We start from the raw sequence: 15333 nt of genomic DNA on the forward strand, positions 1-15333 counted from the left end.
TGGGAACAATTATGTTATGTGGGATCTTGTATAACATTTGGCTTAGAAAAATAAAATATAAAAAGCCCTTGTTTTCCAGCACTCCACCACTGTAGTACCCAAATGCACAGAGTGTTTAAGTTTGTTTTTACATAAAAAATAAGGTGGGTTGTTGACACTGAAGGAGACATTTCATATCAAAGTCCATTTATTCTCTCTAATTTTTTATTTGATTTGATGTGCTTAGATGAATTTTACCTAGCACATCACTGAGTTGTGAGGGCATAAAGGATGTAAAATGATAAACGTTTGTGAAGAACAGTGCTGACAGCACTGAAAACTTGAGACAAAAGTATTCTTTTGTCTGCTTGATGAAATTAATTCACGGGATTGAAATGAATTGTTATTTCTGATTGTTACAGTTTGCTGTTTTCCAGTGTACACTGAAGCTTCCAGCGTACACTGTGTCTATATTAAAAGCGTACTACAGCCTCTTTCAGTAGTACCACCCGTTCTACCCCCAAAATCCAGTTTATAAAAGATGCACTAGAAGAGTATGTTTGCAAATGTTTAAACAGCAAGGCGCATAATTTTTTCAAGTGTGTAAAATTTTTTTTGTAATCGTAGTGTGTAAAACCATTAAAATACTGTAACCAACTTTGTTGCATTGGATTTTGTAAGATAGAATGTTTACTTCTTTGAAAACACTACTAAACAGCAAGGGCAGTAAAGTTAGAATAAATGTCACAATGATGCATAGATGGGATTGTCACTTTGATCTTGTGGTTTCACACTTGATTTTTTCATAATTTATAAGATGTGTAAATGATCTTATGATTGGTAAAAGATATTTTGATCAACATTAAAGTGTAACTGTTGCATGTTGGAAATATTCATTGTCACTGTTATACAACCATAATTATGATAAGGTAAAAATACATTGATATGTTTATGTTTAGTGGCATATAGTTAAGATTTCCTTAAAAAGACAAAGAATTTTTTTGAGTAATGTGAATTAATATATTGGAATAGAATCTGAATTACCCTTTCTTGTCAGCCATAACAAAAATTATATTTGTTTCAGTCCTTGTTAATTCTCAAGAGATGGGTTTCCACATATTTTTCTTTAAAAATTTAAATATTTATTTATTTACATCATTTTTATTAATGAAGCTGACTTTTGAATGTGCTCACAAAAGGGTCAGTACAACCACACAAGAATTTCATTTGAGATTACTTGAATGTATCCTTTGGTATTGTTGCCTATTCATGTGTGGTTTTGCCACCACTCTGGAGATACTCTGGCTCTTCCCAGACTCCAGGACCAGTAACAAACTTAACCTGTCTCAGTGCATGAACAGGGGGATGCAGCTACAGCGCCCTCCTGACTAGTACAGCTTTCAGCACCTTTTCCAAGGTGACCAGGCTCTGCACCCTTGAGAGCTGCAGAAGGATGGGAAAATGCGCCGAAACGATCTAAGAAGTAAACTATCAGCTTGACATGTTTTCTGAGGTATTGAAAACCTGCTCATATTGAAACTCATTGATAGTGAAACTAGAATTCCTCTGATTTGAGTGCCATCTGGTAGTGCTCAAGGCTTTAAAGCCGTTATCTCCGCATAAAATTTCAGAGTCCTGTACTTTTTTTCTTCACCAAACTATCCATTTTTAAGCCACAAATATTTTTCCAGCTCTTTCAGATTTTATCTAAAAGTATATTTTAACAGTATTTAAGTAGTTCTTGAACAATAACAATTTATCTTGAGAGATGACATGCTCTGTTTTTTCATTTTATTTTAATTAGCCATTGTGGAACCAAATTCCCTTTTGTTTTAGTCTTTTGAATATTGTTTAATTATAGTTATCATGCCAGATATCTTAAAGGTTATTTTACCAATACAGTTTCATTTAACATAACGCATATGGAATCAATAGCCCAGTTTCCTAAAGTGAATGCTTGGAAAATCTTACATTCATATGTTAAGAGTACACATCCTTTCCTCATTAGTTGGAAAGTACAGGGATTTTGGCACAGGTTCTGTGTGGAAGCATTGTGCAGCTTTTATATGGATTTTGTTTTTAGCCTTTGATGACACTGTTTAGAATAGGAAGTATCTAATAAGTAAAGCATTTTGTCTCAAGTGCTGCCAGTGTGTTTAATATATGCCTGGAGGTCTGAAACATTATCTTCTTCACTACAGTAATATGCATTTAATTCTCTGAAAGCAGAAGGTCGAACTTTTAAAAGGGACGCAAAGTACATTTTCAAACAGGATAATTCAAAACATATGGAAGAGGGGACCAGAGTAATGTACAGTTGGTTTTTATGGTTTAATCATGATCATGTTAATGCACACCAGTAGCTAATTAAAGAAAACTTTTATTGTTCACTCTAAATGAGTTAGGTAACGAGCGGGAGAGCTGATGTAACAGCGCTGCCCAGAGATCCACGTTTCTGCTGCATCCACTCACTGCAAGTCGGCATGGCTACTTTTGACAACTGAAATTATTAGTCCCATTGGACAATAATGAAGCAAAAGTTATCTTCAGAGTTCCTGCATTGTGAACTTTTCTCTTTCCACAAAGGGACGGTAAATTGATGCTCAGGTTTAGGGCTTAGCACATAAAATTAATTAGAAAACTTTTCTCACTAGCAGGCCAGATACTCTTCAGTGTAACAGATAAGTCTGCAGTAGACTGATGATAAACCATGGGATTTTTAAATGTCTCAAAAATCACCTGCTGATTCATTTCAGTTGTGGGACCTTAGAAAAATGGAGAAAATCTTGGCTTTTAACCTGGTTTTAAAATTCTAGTTCTCTCGTACTGGGAAACCTGTGCCTTTTTTTCCCCCCATAAGAGTCCAACTCTTTCATTTCAGGTCACTGGTACAAATCCCATCTGCTCCATAGTGACCAGAATTAGCTGCCATCTGACTTCTGCTCAGTGACCCACGCAACCCGGGCTGATAGCCACCATCCTGCCCCTGCCGCTTAGTTATATCACAAGACTGGGCCACTGGCATTCCCTAGAGCCGGGTGTGGCCATCTCAGTAGGGATTGGGGCTGGCACTGCCTTTCTGTCTCCCCCTGCCGGTGGTTGGTTTTGTCGAGTGACCACCGATGGGGAACTCTTAACTCACCTTAAAGAGGGAGAGAATAGATTTTAAATAAAATCTGTAAATAAGAAGAAAATATACTCATAGAAAGTAGTACATAGTCTCATGCAGTGAATAATGGTTGCCTTTTCTGATTGAGGGAATAAAAATAGTTGAGTTCTTATTTTGAGTTTGCCACAGGGCTCAACCTAAAGGAAATTTTCAGTTATGCTGTGTACAGATGTTGCTTTGTAACACTTTAAAATATGGGAAATAAATCCTAAACTACTTATGGACTTGATTTTATTATCTTGTTCACGTATTATTTGAGAATTCTTCATTGGCAATTGATTTAGAGGTATATTTCAAATTTTTATAATAGGGATTACTAAAAGCTTTAAAATTAAGCTGTCATTTTGCTAGTTGCCTCAATTTTTACTTTACCAAGTTTTTAAATTAAATATGTTTCTTCATGTATTCTGTCAGCACAGTTATTAAGCTTTACTGTGCAACCAGCAGCACCGTGTGTGCTAGGAGCACTCCCTCTCACCTTTAGCCCACTAGATGTCTACCTGTAGGTTTCTTTATAATTTCTTAAGCCTGTTTCCTCAGCTGTAAAATGGGGATGACAGTACCCCCTTCAAAGGGTTGTAACACTTAGGGAAGAAAATGTATGTAATGTGCTAACAACATTTAGCAAATAATAAATATACTCTGGTATTTTATTTTTATCTTTAATTGCTCACGCTCTCTTAGGCAAAACAGTGTATAAAAAGTGCTGTAATAATATTAGCTTATATTGTAATAAGTAAAAGCGTAGAAGCTAGAGAGACTGGCATCCTCTGGAAGGATTAAGGAAGTCTTTGCAAAGAAAGTGACTCGTTTTTTAGACAGACCCTTTACTGAGTGCTGCCCATGTGAGGGTATTTACTATATGCTGGGTACTGTGCTGACCTCTTCAGGTCCTTTAGGTCACCGAAGCCTCATACTAACCCTCTGAGATAGGATTTAGTATCCCCGTTTTACAAAGGAGGTTATGTTCCCTTAGAGAGGTCTGTATTTGTCTGAACTCATACAATGGGAAAGTGTCGGACTTGACCATGTAGCCCCAAAGCCTATGGGTTGTTTTAACGTAGTCTGATACTGCCACCACAAAACATTTTAAGAGAAAATACATCCTAAAGCAGAAGTATTAGCAAAGCAACATCACCGAGAAGGAGAAGAGTGAGAGAACCATTCTCAGACAGTGTCGTTTGTTCTGAGTGCCCACGGACAGCTGGCCCCAGCAAGCTCAGGAGGGGCACTCCGGACGTCAGACAGCCCGTGTCGAGAGTGTGGTTTAAGAGAAGGTGGTGTCTCCAAAGAATGGGGGAGGGAGTGGTTTTTGTTTCAAATAGCTTATGCAACATTTTTCTAACTACAATCTGTATCTTTAAAGATTTCATTTATTTATTTTTAGAGAGAAGGGAAGGGAGGGAAAAAGAAAGGGTGAGAAACATCACTGTGAGAGAGAAACATTCATCCATTGCCTCTCGTACACACCTGACTGGGGACCAAACCCACAACCCAGGCATGTGTGACCTCTCACTTTAAGGGATGACACCCAACCAGTTGAGCTGCACTGGTCAGGGCATGTTGTCTTGATTTATTTAACAGACCTTTAACATTTCACAAGCAACTTAAAATAATGTGTAGCATGTTGAAAATGATATTATATTTACCAATATAGTAAAGGAAGAGCCTTAAAAAAGATAAGTAACACTCAGTGCTTTGGGGGTTATTTTTTCATTGTTGGCAGTAATATTATTTAGTGCAGACTTTTTTGAAAGGTGTTGGCAGTATTCAGTAACCTCGAACTCTTTCATATCATTTACCTAATAATTCCACTTCTAGGAGCCTATGTTAAGATAATATTGATAGATGTTTGTTGTCAAAAATTGAAAACTTGAATGTCCAGTTATATGAGAATGGTTGAACAACTTGTTTCTAACAGTAAATTAAATATTGTGCAGCTTTTCTAAATGACATTTGTGAAGAGTGTATTAGCATGGAGAAACACTGATTTATAAATTTGTCCCTACAGCCCTGGCTGGCATAGCTTAGGGGATTGAGCGCGGGCCTGCGAACCACACGATCGCGGTTCGATTCCCAGTCAGGGCACATGCCTGGGTTGCAGGCCAGTTCCCAGCGGGGGACTCACGAGAGGCAACCATACATTGATACTTCTCTCCTTCTCTCCTTCCCTTCCTCTCTAAATATAAATAAATAAAATCTTAAAATTAAAAAAAAAAATTTGTCCCTACAGTGTGATTATAACCATCAAAGGATGATGTGGGAGGAACTTTTGCCCGGGTAGGGCAAAAACTGAAAGCAAATGCACTAAATGTTACCATTGGTTATGTTTGGTGATAAGACGGAGGTTGGGAGGATTTGGTTTTTTTTTTCCTCAAAGTTTCCATGGTTACTTCAGTGAAAAAGCAAGTGAAACATCTAGGTCCCAAATAGCATATCACAGACTGATGGGTGGGAGACCTAAGAAAGTGGAACAAAGAATCCACCTGAAGGACCTGGAGATGTGCTCCCACGGTGATCGTAACTTCGCCGTCACCAGGTTTTGGCTCTGCGTAGGGTGTTGCTGGTGGGAAATTCTGAGAATGAGTATCCTTTTGTGCACAAAGGAAAGATCTTCCTTCAAGAGCATTAATGGCTTACATTTCACTTGATCACTTACATTTACCACTGTTTTGAGTTATACCGTAGAGGAAAAGAAACTTTTTGAATGGCATACATGTTACTTTTGTTTGTCTTTCATAATGTTCTCCTCTCTTACTATCCCAAAACTATAAATTAGTGTTATAATGGCAAGGGTTAACAATATAAACTACTCTGACCTAAAATATAATTTCAACCAATAGTAATCACGATTTGGAAACAGTTTATTGTATTACTTGGAAAGAATACTAATTTCTTAGAGGCATTTTTATTAGTCCAAAGAAAGAAAGTCTGATACTTAAGAATATAATTTAATGTTAGAAATGTACACTTGATACTTTTTCTCAAGTATACCTTGGCGTTTTAATATGAATGATTTTTATGAATGGCCATCTTGTTTGTTTTAATGATTACTCTGTTACAAGTTATACTGGACTACCATTTTTAACATGTCAATAGGACATCCTTTATAGAATAACACTTGGACTGTAACTAGTTTAAAGTATTTTCCTGCTTTTCCTTTCAGATCTCTAAGCAAGAACAGAAGAAAATGGACGCCCTTGAGGGCAGTGTGGCCGACACCTCCTCACGGTGCAGCGGAGCCCAGGACAGCGGCATTGGCAGTGACAGCGTCAACATCAGAATCGTGCAAATAGAGCAGCACCGTGGCACCAGTCAGCACCGCATTGCCCGCCCCTCGCGCCAGGCTTCCATCGTAAAGAATCTGAATTTCATTCCCTTTGACATATTTGTTACTGCAAGTAGAATCTCACTCATGACTTACTCGTGCACGGCCTTACCAAAATCAAAATCACAAGAACAGAGTGATAATGAAAAAACAGGCAGGAGTTCATCGAATCCCCCAGATGACAACTCAGGTGTTGCTAAACCCAGTGAGGCGTGTCTTTCCACGGTAACAGCAGAAGATCTCTTAAGCAGCAGCCTGACTTTTCCCTCAGGGAAAAAAATAGGAGCCATCTCTCTTGAAAGTCTTCATGCGACCACAAGGTCATCTGCCAGACAGGCCCTGGGCATAACTATCGTTCGGCAGCCTGGACGAAGAGGAACTGGTGATTTGCAGCTAGAACCATTTTTATACCTTATTGTCTCCCAGCCTTCTTTGCTTCTGAGTTGTCACCACCGAAAGCAGCGAGTGGAAATGACCATTTTCGATGCTGTGCTTAAAGGGGTGGCCTCTGATTACAAGTGTACAGGTAAGAGCCCTCAGCTTCACTGGAGTGCTGATAACTGTTCCTACAGACTAAGTTTTATTCCTGGTTTCAAGGTTTGCACCAACAGAAAACAGCTGGCAGACGAGATAAGACTTCTTTTCTCCACAGAATATGTAAATGTATAAAGTTCACATCCCACAGCTGAATCATGTGTAAGTCAGTGTTTGAAATGTACCAAGGGTTGGCCTTCATGTTCTTACCCTGCCTCTGAATGTTCATTTTTTTTCCAGGATCTAAGTGAAACATGCCTCTTTCAGAGCTGTAGAAATGCTTAACAGTTTTCAGTGATTGGGAAGCAAAGCTTTATTTCATATTAATGGCCTGTAGGTATTTTTAATCTCATAATCTTGTTATAACACATTAATAGTAAATGTGTTTGAGAAGATTTATTAGTAAAATAAAATGATTTAAAGATTTGTGTACATTATAACACATTTATTAGTAGTGTTGGCCAACTAGCTCTTTTAACCAGAAAGCAATCTAACACATTATAATATGTATATTGAACTATGACGCTTGTTGCTTGTTGACACTTGGAAAGTGATCGGGGGCGCAGATTTAAAGCATAGTGACTGCTGAGTAACAAGGGCTAATGTAGAGTTAGACTCGCGGCCGGAAAGACTGGGGTGGGGGTAGCTGCGCCATCTAAAATGCTGCGTTGGAAGAGGGCACTAGCAAGCTCAGTCCAACTCAGCATTTCCCCGCCATCAGGTGGTCCCATGTAGCAGATAGAAGGCAGTAGTGAGGCATTTGGAGAATTTGTCCCATCTGAAAATAGGCTTGTTCATTTTTTGCATTAAGGAGAACCAATTTACAGAGCTAGCTCCTGGAGAGTAGGGGCAGGTGTGGGGATCCGGATTCAGCCCAAGGAGTAAGGCCAAAGGGAGCCTTTGCTCTTGCGGATGTGCGTGGCAGGTCCGCAGCTTTAGAAAGGGTAGCTGTCTGGGGATGGGTGGAGTGGCCTAGGGTTACCTCCTAGACTGCCTATTGGCCCTCGTGTCTCTGGTGCACGAACTGGCTCACACTGGCTTGCAAGAGCCAGTTTTTTAATTTTTAGGAACTTTTAAAGACAGTTGTTAAACCACTGGTAGTTTAAATCAGTCATAGTGAGAGTATTCACACCACAGATATTGGCAGATGCTGTCAAGCAGCTTTCCTACTCTGAAGGCCAGTTAAACATTTACCACTAACCCCCGCCTCCCTGACTCAAACGTCGTGCTCTCCTTTACTGAGTGCCTCCAGTGTAATAGGTATTTTGGGGCATTGGAGGCAGGAGTGCTGCTGAGGTTGTTGATGTTATTTGATCAGTTTCTAGGTCAAAATAATGATGTACTTTTTGTTTTTTTAAAAAATCCTTGTGTGTAGACCAACATAGAACCCAATTTCAGCAGATGAATCTTAAAGAGAAGGTTGTGGACCAGACTCAGCACAGGGAATTACATGTGGGAGGAGAAAGGCTTACAGGGTATCTAAGGAGCGTCCTTTGCACAGTGTTCTTGTGGGTGCCTTTTCCTACGCAAAAAGCATCTGCTTGGACATGTGCACTATGCAAATAAAGAGTTACCTATATAAGTTAGCATGTTTCTTAAAAATGCAATTAGCGATGTGGAGAAATTCATCAGAAAGCAAGTAGTTAGATTATCCTAAAAAATGCAACTAGCATTTAATGAGTATGCAGTCTATGCCAGGCACTGTACCACCTGTTTTCAATGCATTCTCTTAGCTAATCTACCACTACTGTATGGGAAATGTTCCATTCCCATCTTGCAAGTAAGAGAACTAAAGTTAGAAAAGTTAAGTACCTTGTCCAAGATCACGTATGTAGCAATGAACAGAGCTAAAATTCAAAGCCAAGATTTGTTGGACCCTGGAGTCTGGTCTCACAGCCTGTCTGGATCCCTGGAGTGGAGAGAAGAGTGTGAGCCTGCAGTTCTCTCGGTCAGCCTCCACTGTCCCGCTCCAGAGCACACAGGTGTTTCGCTGGTGAATTTGTGTGTGACTGCACAGCACAGCTTCCCTTGGTGGTAAGACAAACCTGGGTTCCAGTCCCAATTCTGTCACGTATAAGGTGTCTACCTCTCTCACAGGGCGACTTTGACATGGAAAAGAGATAATTCATGAAAGTACTTATCATTGAGTCCAGCAAATAGTAGGCCTTCATAGATGTCTACCCCTATTGCTTTTACTGTGAACTATACAGTAGAGAGATGACTAAACTAGGGAGCAGAAGCCTTCAGTAATATTTTAATATTGGCCCTGCCATTAATTAGGATTGTGATCTTAACCAGTTCATTTCTTTGGGTTTCTGTTTCCTTGTCTGTAAAATGTGATGACTATTATAAATACTAACATCTATTCCAGTTTAAAGTTTTATCATTCAGCAATTTGGAATTCATCTCACATTTATCTTACTAAAGAAATGTCAGCTGTACTGCTCTGGCCTCAGAGAGTTGACCTGATACTCTCAGCGGCTTGTAAGCTGCTACCCAGATTAAAAATTACTTTGACTTGTTTTAGAGATGCAAATTTTCCTTTGATATTCTTGTGGAGCACTGAGTGTATTCAGTATTTTAAATACATAAATTTTATTAAACAGTAATGAAGTTTTTTTTCAAAAATAACTGATCCTGGGGGATTTCTGTGTTAAATTGCTTACTTGAATGAATGATCCAAGTCCCACTACCAATTTAGTTACCCAGAAACACTTCGTGTGGCACTGCCCCATTCTGCAGAGAAAGCACTATTCCATGTCCAAGGTTCATTCCGTGTCCAGGGTTCTTTTGAACCCTGGACATGGTAACCGTGTGTGTAAGAACAAAGAGGAAAACATTACCATTCACGGGGAGGAGGAGCAGTAAGGTCATTCTATACTCTAAAGTGAAGGGAGACGCTGCGTTGGAAGTACAAAGAAGGGGACCACCATGAAGCTAACTTTCTGAGAAAGCTCAAGGAAAAGCTAAAGTCATACATTAAGAATGAAAGTAACATATTATGTCTTTCTGCAGTGTTCATACATCAGGTTCTGAAGTAGCATCGTTGCATTCACCGTTGCATTTTGTACTCTTGATGAGACAACCACAGGAACTTCAGTCTTGTTTGTATCATCAGCCTGTGGAAGAACTGGTTTCATTATGTGTTGTCTTATGTAAAGTTGCCAAATCTATGGGTGACACTGAGGACTTAGTGTACTTTCTCTCTTGACACTAGAATAAATCCTTTTCCACAAGGTAACTCAAGTGGCTGCCAGCCAGTATTGGCTTTAACATGTACGTGCATCCCAGTGAGGGCCATATTTTAGTATCTCAGACATGACTGAAGTCTTCATGGAGATAACGAGTTTTCTTTTTTGAGAGGACAGGAATATTTTATTGTAAAAAAATTCTAGCACAATGTGGCTTGAAATTATTTACTGTTTTCTCTGCAAGTTATCAACCATTATTACATGTGCTCATGTTCCTTTGTATGGAAATCATATGGAACAAAAAGTCAACAAGTGATTTTTTGTTACCCCTTAAAAAGACATGTATACAGGATAATTTTCTCCCCCCAAAATCATAATTTGTGTAAATATTATAAAAGACTATATTAAAAATTTTACATATTAATTAATAAGGGAACCACTAAGAATGTATCAAAAGACTTCCTAGATAGGAGACTGCTAAGGCCCTGGTCATCTCCAAGGGTTTTTTTTTTTTTTTAAGATTTTATTTATTTATCTTTAGAGGGGAAGGGAAAGAGAGAAAGAGAAACATCAATGTATGGTTGCCTCTTGTGCATCCCCTGTTGGGAACTGGCTTGCAACCCAGGCATGTGTCCTGACTGGGAATAGAACTGCGATTCTTTGGTTCACAGGCCTGCACTCAGTCCACTGAGCTACACCAGCCAGGGCCATCTCCGAGGTTTTGATCCTGTGACTCACTTGGGCCCTAAAAGTGCCCAGAGCCACCTGATCACAGACCTGATCATTGTTAAAGCATGGCTCAGGGTGATTCTAGAAGAGAGAAATATTGTTCACATTAAGTTAGGAAGATATGGTTTCATTTGACATTTTCAGCAAACCTCAGTGAAGACCCTGAAAGCAAACCCGAAAAATCCTTTGAGCGCTATTGTGATACAGTGTGAACGCCCATGGAGACTACTTGAAATTAATCAATGTTGTTGTTAACACCACACTTACCCTCTTGTCTTGTACCATCAGTGTGACTTCATCTTAGGATGAGCTTGTTATCCCTGTCATGCTCTTATTTCTTCAGCCAGACAGTCTTTGGAAATATTCATTCATTCATTCATTCATTCATTCTGTTTGAATCCAGGTAGCTTATCAGGCATGTTCAAGATATTAAGGAACCAGTAAGAAGACTCAGTTTCTCTGCCTCGGGCACCTCTCTTCACTTAATAATTATACTTACTATGATTAATGATGGAAGTTTAGCAGAATATGGGTCTTTGTGACATGGAAGGCTGAGCCAGAGAAGCACTTTAGGAAAATTTAGTATCATTTGTACGCAACAGTGTAACACAAACTGCTTGGATACAGAGGAATGAAATAGGACTACTTTTCAAATTATTTTTCTAAATTATTTATAGATTGAGTTCTAGCTGCAATTCAGAATAATTTTTAGTATTCTATTTAATTTATCTATTGTTTTTGGCTTTTTTCTTTGTAATATATTTTAGTGGTTGCTTTCGGCTTTCCAGTGTACAGGCCTAATCTTTCACTGTATTTAGCAGTAACAGTTTATCACTTCATCAAAAATGTAGAAGCCTTACAATCATATATATTGCTCTAGCCTTGCCCACCTACATTATAATTATCATATATACTAATCTGCATGTATTGAAAACCCTGCCAGGTAAGATTTTAATCTTTGTTTCAATAATGTTACATATTTAAAAGAACTAAAGAGGAAAAAAGTAGTATATTTTATATTTTCTGGGTTTTTACCATGTCCAGAGCTTTTCCTTCATTCCTCAAGGAATATACCCAGGTTTTCCCCTGGTATATTCTCCTTCAGCATTAAGAACTTCGTTTAGCATTTCTTTTAGAGCAGGCCTGCTGGCAGCGAATCCTTTTTGTTTTCTATGACTTGAGAGTATTGTTTTGTCTGTCTCACTCCTGACATATTTGCTGGATGTAAAATTCAGGGTTGACTTGTCTTCCAGCACTTCAGAGGTACTGTTCCACTGTCTCCTGTCCTCTGTGGTTTCTGAAGAGAAATCTATGGTAATTCCTATTATTGTTTCCATATATATAACTTGCTGTTTTCTCTATCTGTTTTCAAGATTTTTCCCTTTATTTTTGGTTTTCTGTGGCTTGATTATGATGTGCCTGGGCTTGAGATTTCTTTGAATTTATCCTGTTTGAAGTTCTCTGAGCTTCTTAACTTTGTAAATGCATGTTCTCCCATTAAGTTCAGGAACTTTGGGGCTGTTATTTCTTTAAATATTTTTCTGTGCTAATCTTTCTTCTTTCCTTTTGGGACTCCAGTGTTAAACAATTTTAAACAATTGTCCTGCAGATTGCTGAGACTCCTTTTTTTTCTTTTTCTTCTTGTCTCCGTTCTTTATATTCGATAATTCTGTTGAATTTCTCAGTTCTAAATTTCCATTTAGTTCTTTTTTTGTAGTTTGTTTCTTTTCTGAGAACTGTATTTTCATTCATTTCAAGTGTGTTTACCTTTACGTCATGAAACATAGTTATAACACCTGCTAAAGTCTTAATTGCTTGTCACTCCACCACATCACAGCCACTACCATAACTGTTGCGCGTGTACACACACACACACACACACACACACACACAGCCACCTTGGGGCAAAACCAGGAGATAAAAAGGAAAAATAAAAAGCAGCTGGTCTCCCCTCCATCCTCGAAAACATGGAGGCATCAGTTCCCACACAGGGTTCAGTAGGGCCTTTGGCCGCTCCTGCTGTCACTGTGCACTGCAGCTTAGGACTCGCTCTCAAGTCAAAGGAGGAGAACGAGGGGAGAAAGAACAAAAGAAAAGGGGAAACTCACCATTGTATGGGTCTTAATCTGCGAATTGAGGCCCTTTCTAAATCTACATTGTTCTTGTTTACTTTTCAGAGTCCTCAGGTATTGTTTTGTTTTGGTCTTTTTCAAGTTTTCAACTGTAAGCAGCATGAGAGTTAGGCTGCAGTGAGCTTATTCCAATTTTGGCTGGCACCAGAGATCCTGCAATTTAAAGTAATAAAAATATTTTTTAGTCCATTAGCCAACACATGGCTTTCTGAGAAACTGAATACAGGATTTCCCCCAGAAGTGATGCCTTAACATCTTTACATCTATAAGCACAGCTCTGTTAAATGTATTGTAGTGAATAATTACTGCTCTCAGGGAGTTGTCAGCATTAACTTGATTCTGCCCATGTCACCATTAAACAAAGAATGTGCCCAAATACTTGGAGGGTGGTGGTGGTGTTTTCTCTGTGTGTCCCTTAGGGATGTCCTTTCATGTGTTATCCAATCAATTTAGAAGAAGAAATGCTGCAAAACTCATTGTCCTTCATGTCATTTTGCCTGATCAGCACATGTGGCTGACATATATGCATATGTATTTAAAAACCTGAATTAATTACAAGATGCTACTAAGAATAGATGATACATGGAATCTGTATTTATGCATGTAGCTTTATTTATTTTAGAAATCTGACGTGAAATAAGAATCATGGTAATTGCTTATAATTTTGAGTGATGAAGCCTTATCCCCAAGTCCGCACACTTTAGTGGTCTTAAATTATGCCAGCTACACCCGTAAGTGTAGATATAGTGTTTTGCCTTCGTCTCCATAAATTAAAAATTAGCAGATTATTTAAAGACTTACCAACTTGAATTTATTTCATGGTTATTAATGCTAATAACCTGAAGTGATTTTCTATCTATTCAGGTAGATAGTACATCTGTGAGTTAACAGGTTCCTTTATAAAATAGTACAAGAAGGAGCCAGCAGGCTTTTCCTCGCCCTTCTCACCTGGAGCAGCGTCCTACGGAAGGGGCTCTTCTGCCAGCACCCTTACATGCAGCAGCTGTATTATTGGCAATTCTCTCTTAAATAAAGATGTATGTGGTTGTTTTTAACATAATCGTATTAGTTGTGTTTATAAATATTTTAAAATTGGTATTTGTTTTGTTTAAGGTAATAGAGTCCAGATTTGAAATTGCCTCATATCTTGACTATGCAGCCCAGGGCAGCCTCAGAAAGTCATTTTTCTTCTTGTTTGTTTGGAACTTTTTGTTTGTTTTTGAAGAAATGACTGTGCCATCTGGTCAATTGTGAAGGAGTTGAACCATTCTGGTGGAATCTAACTAACCCCGCTGCTTCCTTAGTACAAAGTCAGTCAGTCCAGCGTCCTATTACTCATTAATGCATTCTAGGAACTAACAAACTGATTGGAAAACAGTTGCTTCTGCCGTCTTGCAGCTTCTTTACCTTATTAAATTTTTTCAAGCATCAACAAGGCTAAAATACAGAAATTAAAGTTGATTAGGGTTTATCACACTAAAAAATCAGGTAATAGCATACTATTATTACCAGTTAGAGAAATATAAGTATTATAAACGTTAGAGATGTGACTTTGGGTCTAATTAAGAGGCAGACATGGAACAGGGCTCAGTAAGAGCTCAAGAAATGGAGTCAATCAGTCCTGGTTCTAATCCCGGCTCTGCTACCTACCGCTGTGTGATGGTGGGCACGTTATTTCAGCTCTCTAAACCTTAGTTCCTGATCTGTAATGTGGTGGTGGTAATACTGACAGTAACCTCTCAAGGTTGCTGTGAGAATTAAGCAATGTGTATGAAGCTCTAAGTGTGTAGCACAGAGTTCAGTGAGTGTTAATATAATGTTATATTAACAGCGATATTAACATCACTGTTAATATCTTCAAGCGGATTTTAAAATAGTGGTTGTAATTGGCCACAAAAAAAATTCACATCACTTCGGTGCAATTATTGCTATTGTGTAGTTTGAAAAATCTCAGTTACAGGAATTGACTTCTCTACCCTTTCATGAATAGGTCTGCAGAAAACGTGCTGAAGACATTTGAGTAAACCAGCAGTTGGAAAATCATAAACTGGCTTCTTACACCTCATAAATCATATCTTGATTTCATTTAGTTATTGTGACTTTAAGAGATGGATTGAATTACATGTCTCTTTAGAATTAAAGGTTTTGCTAATGTCCCTGGAAAGGCTTAGCATTAACCTGTGACTTGAATGTCATAATGATCACAACTTGAACATTTATCTGAAAAGTTAGCTGCTGGGAACATTTCTTGCTGACCCATGATGTGAAATG

General features: G+C 38.5%; 1 protein-coding gene across 3 annotated transcripts in view; it reads left to right on the forward strand.

Moving 5' to 3' along the window:
• VPS13B (vacuolar protein sorting 13 homolog B) overlaps window positions 1-15333 on the forward strand; it is a 690921-nt gene that overhangs the window by 463703 nt on the left and 211885 nt on the right. For all 3 annotated transcript variants that reach the window (XM_037048265.1, XM_037048266.1, XM_037048267.1), the window contains exon 34: window positions 6315-7002. In XM_037048265.1, the coding sequence (XP_036904160.1) occupies window positions 6315-7002 (688 nt within the window). The remainder of the gene's footprint in view (window positions 1-6314; window positions 7003-15333) is intronic.

The sequence above is a fragment of the Sturnira hondurensis genome, unplaced genomic scaffold (genome assembly GCF_014824575.4).
Source record: "Sturnira hondurensis isolate 20B ecotype Veracruz unplaced genomic scaffold, ASM1482457v3 Scaffold0006413, whole genome shotgun sequence".
NCBI classification, from domain to species: Eukaryota; Metazoa; Chordata; class Mammalia; order Chiroptera; family Phyllostomidae; genus Sturnira; species Sturnira hondurensis.